The 1,708-nt window shown below is 43.5% G+C and overlaps 1 protein-coding gene across 1 annotated transcript; it reads left to right on the top strand.

Annotated features, from left to right (window-relative positions):
• The first annotated feature begins 610 nt into the window (after positions 1–610).
• On the top strand, positions 611–1,441 carry LOC148804329 (uncharacterized). The gene is made up of 2 exons (XM_088900671.1): positions 611–715; positions 866–1,441. The coding sequence occupies exons 1-2, from the start codon at positions 611–613 to the stop codon at positions 1,439–1,441; spliced, it is 681 nt and encodes a 226-aa protein (XP_088756797.1).
• Positions 1,442–1,708: the final 267 nt, after the last annotated feature.

The following is a 1,708-nucleotide window of genomic DNA, read 5'->3' as shown; positions in this document are numbered from 1 at the left end:
TGAGGGAGACCCGGATCAGAAAAGGAAGAGGTCCAGTTCGAACATGGAGGCGCATGAAACAGCTAATAAGAGGTAGATTTTTACCCCTTGATTATGAGCAATATATGTTTGAATCATATCAACGGTGTGCACAGGGTACAAGAAGCGTAAATGAATACACATCTGAATTCCTGAGATTGACTGAACAGAATCAGCTATCTGAAAGTGATCACCAGCAGGCCGCCCGTTATCTGAGCAGTTTGAGACTGGCTATCAGAGATAGATTGGCGTCCAGATGGTTCTCAATGTGTAGGAAGCAAGGAACTTAGCTTTGAAAGTTGAGTTAATATTCCAAGAGAGGACCCGAGGTGAAAACTATCAACGGTACAGTGGGAGCGACAACAGACTGGCAGCAGTTGACAAGAGCAAACCAGCCCCGAGAGTACAACCCTCCCACCTGCTGAATACAGCTAACGCCAGTAAGGCCGCCACAGGAGGAAACACTCGAGGTAACCCTTCCAACCCTCCTAAACCCAATAATCCCTATGCAAAACCTGCTCCTTTTAAGTGCTTCAAGTGCAATGAAGTTGGGCATAGGTCTAGTGACTGTCCCAAAAGGAAGGCAGTTAACATGATAGAGAGGGAGGATGAAAAAGATGTTGATGATGAAGTATATTGTGCACCTGATGGAGAGGACGAAGAAGGTCCCTATGAGCATGAAGAATACACATGTGTTGTGAGGAAATTGATGTTGTCCCAAAGAAGCAAAGATACCACTCAACGACACCGACTGTTTCGCACTAGATGCACTGTACAAGGTAAATTATTTGATTTAATTATTGATAGTGGCAGTCAGGAAAATATTATTTGCAGGGATGTGGTATAGAAATTACAACTACTTCCTGAGAAGCACCCGAACCCATATACAATTGGGTGGATCAAGGAAGTCGGTGGCGTACGAGTGGAGGAACGCTGCAAGGTCTCATTCTCCATTGGTAAGTACATTGATGAGGTATATTGTGATATTGTGGATATGGATGCTTGCCATATTTTGTTGGGTAGGCCTTGGCAGTTTGATGCAAATGCAAAACACCTAGGTAGGAAGAACACCTACCAACTCAAAAAAGAGGGTGTACGCTACACCTTATTACCCATGGCAAAAAAGAATCCACCAAAGGCTTCAAAGGCAGAGGAGAGAAATTTCCTTACCATTACACATCACCATGCTGAATTTGTAAAGGAATGCAAGGATACCCACGAGGTCCATTTGTTGGTGGTGAAGGGAGAAAGCATGAATGAGTCATTGGAGGAAAACAAAATTCCAGTGGAAGTGCAGGGGCTACTTGATGAGTTCCATGACGTAGTTCCTGATGAGTTACCTAATGAGCTTCCTCCCATGCGAGATATCCAACATCATATTGATTTTGTTCCTAGTGCTAGTCTACCTAATCTCCCACACTAAAGGATGAGTCCTAAAGAAAATGAGATTTTATGGGAAAAAGGTAGAAGAATTACTAAGAAAGGGGCATATTCAAGTTAGCATGAGCCCTTGTGCAGTACCAACATTATTAACACCTAAGAAAGATGGGAGTTGGAGAATGTGTGTCGACAGTAGGGCCATTAACAAGATCACCATTGGCTACAAGTTTCCCATTCCCATGCTGGACGACATGCTAGATCAACTTGATGGAGCTGTAGTCTTTTCCAAAATCGATCTCAAGAGTGGTTA

The sequence above is a fragment of the Nelumbo nucifera genome, chromosome 1 (genome assembly GCF_055504915.1).
Source record: "Nelumbo nucifera cultivar China Antique chromosome 1, China Antique-T2T, whole genome shotgun sequence".
Lineage (NCBI taxonomy): Eukaryota > Viridiplantae > Streptophyta > Magnoliopsida > Proteales > Nelumbonaceae > Nelumbo > Nelumbo nucifera.
Note: the sequence above shows the minus strand (reverse complement) of the source record. Positions and strands in the feature narration are given on the sequence as shown.

What these genes read in the sequence shown, in the direction of transcription:
- LOC148804329 (XM_088900671.1), top strand. Translation starts at nt 611, where the DNA reads ATGATAGAGAGGGAGGATGAAAAAGATGTTGATGATGAAGTATATTGT. An exon ending in ATGAAGAATACACATGTGTT is followed by an intron (nt 716 to 865) that starts GTGAGGAAATTG and finishes GATGTGGTATAG; the next exon opens with AAATTACAACTACTTCCTGA.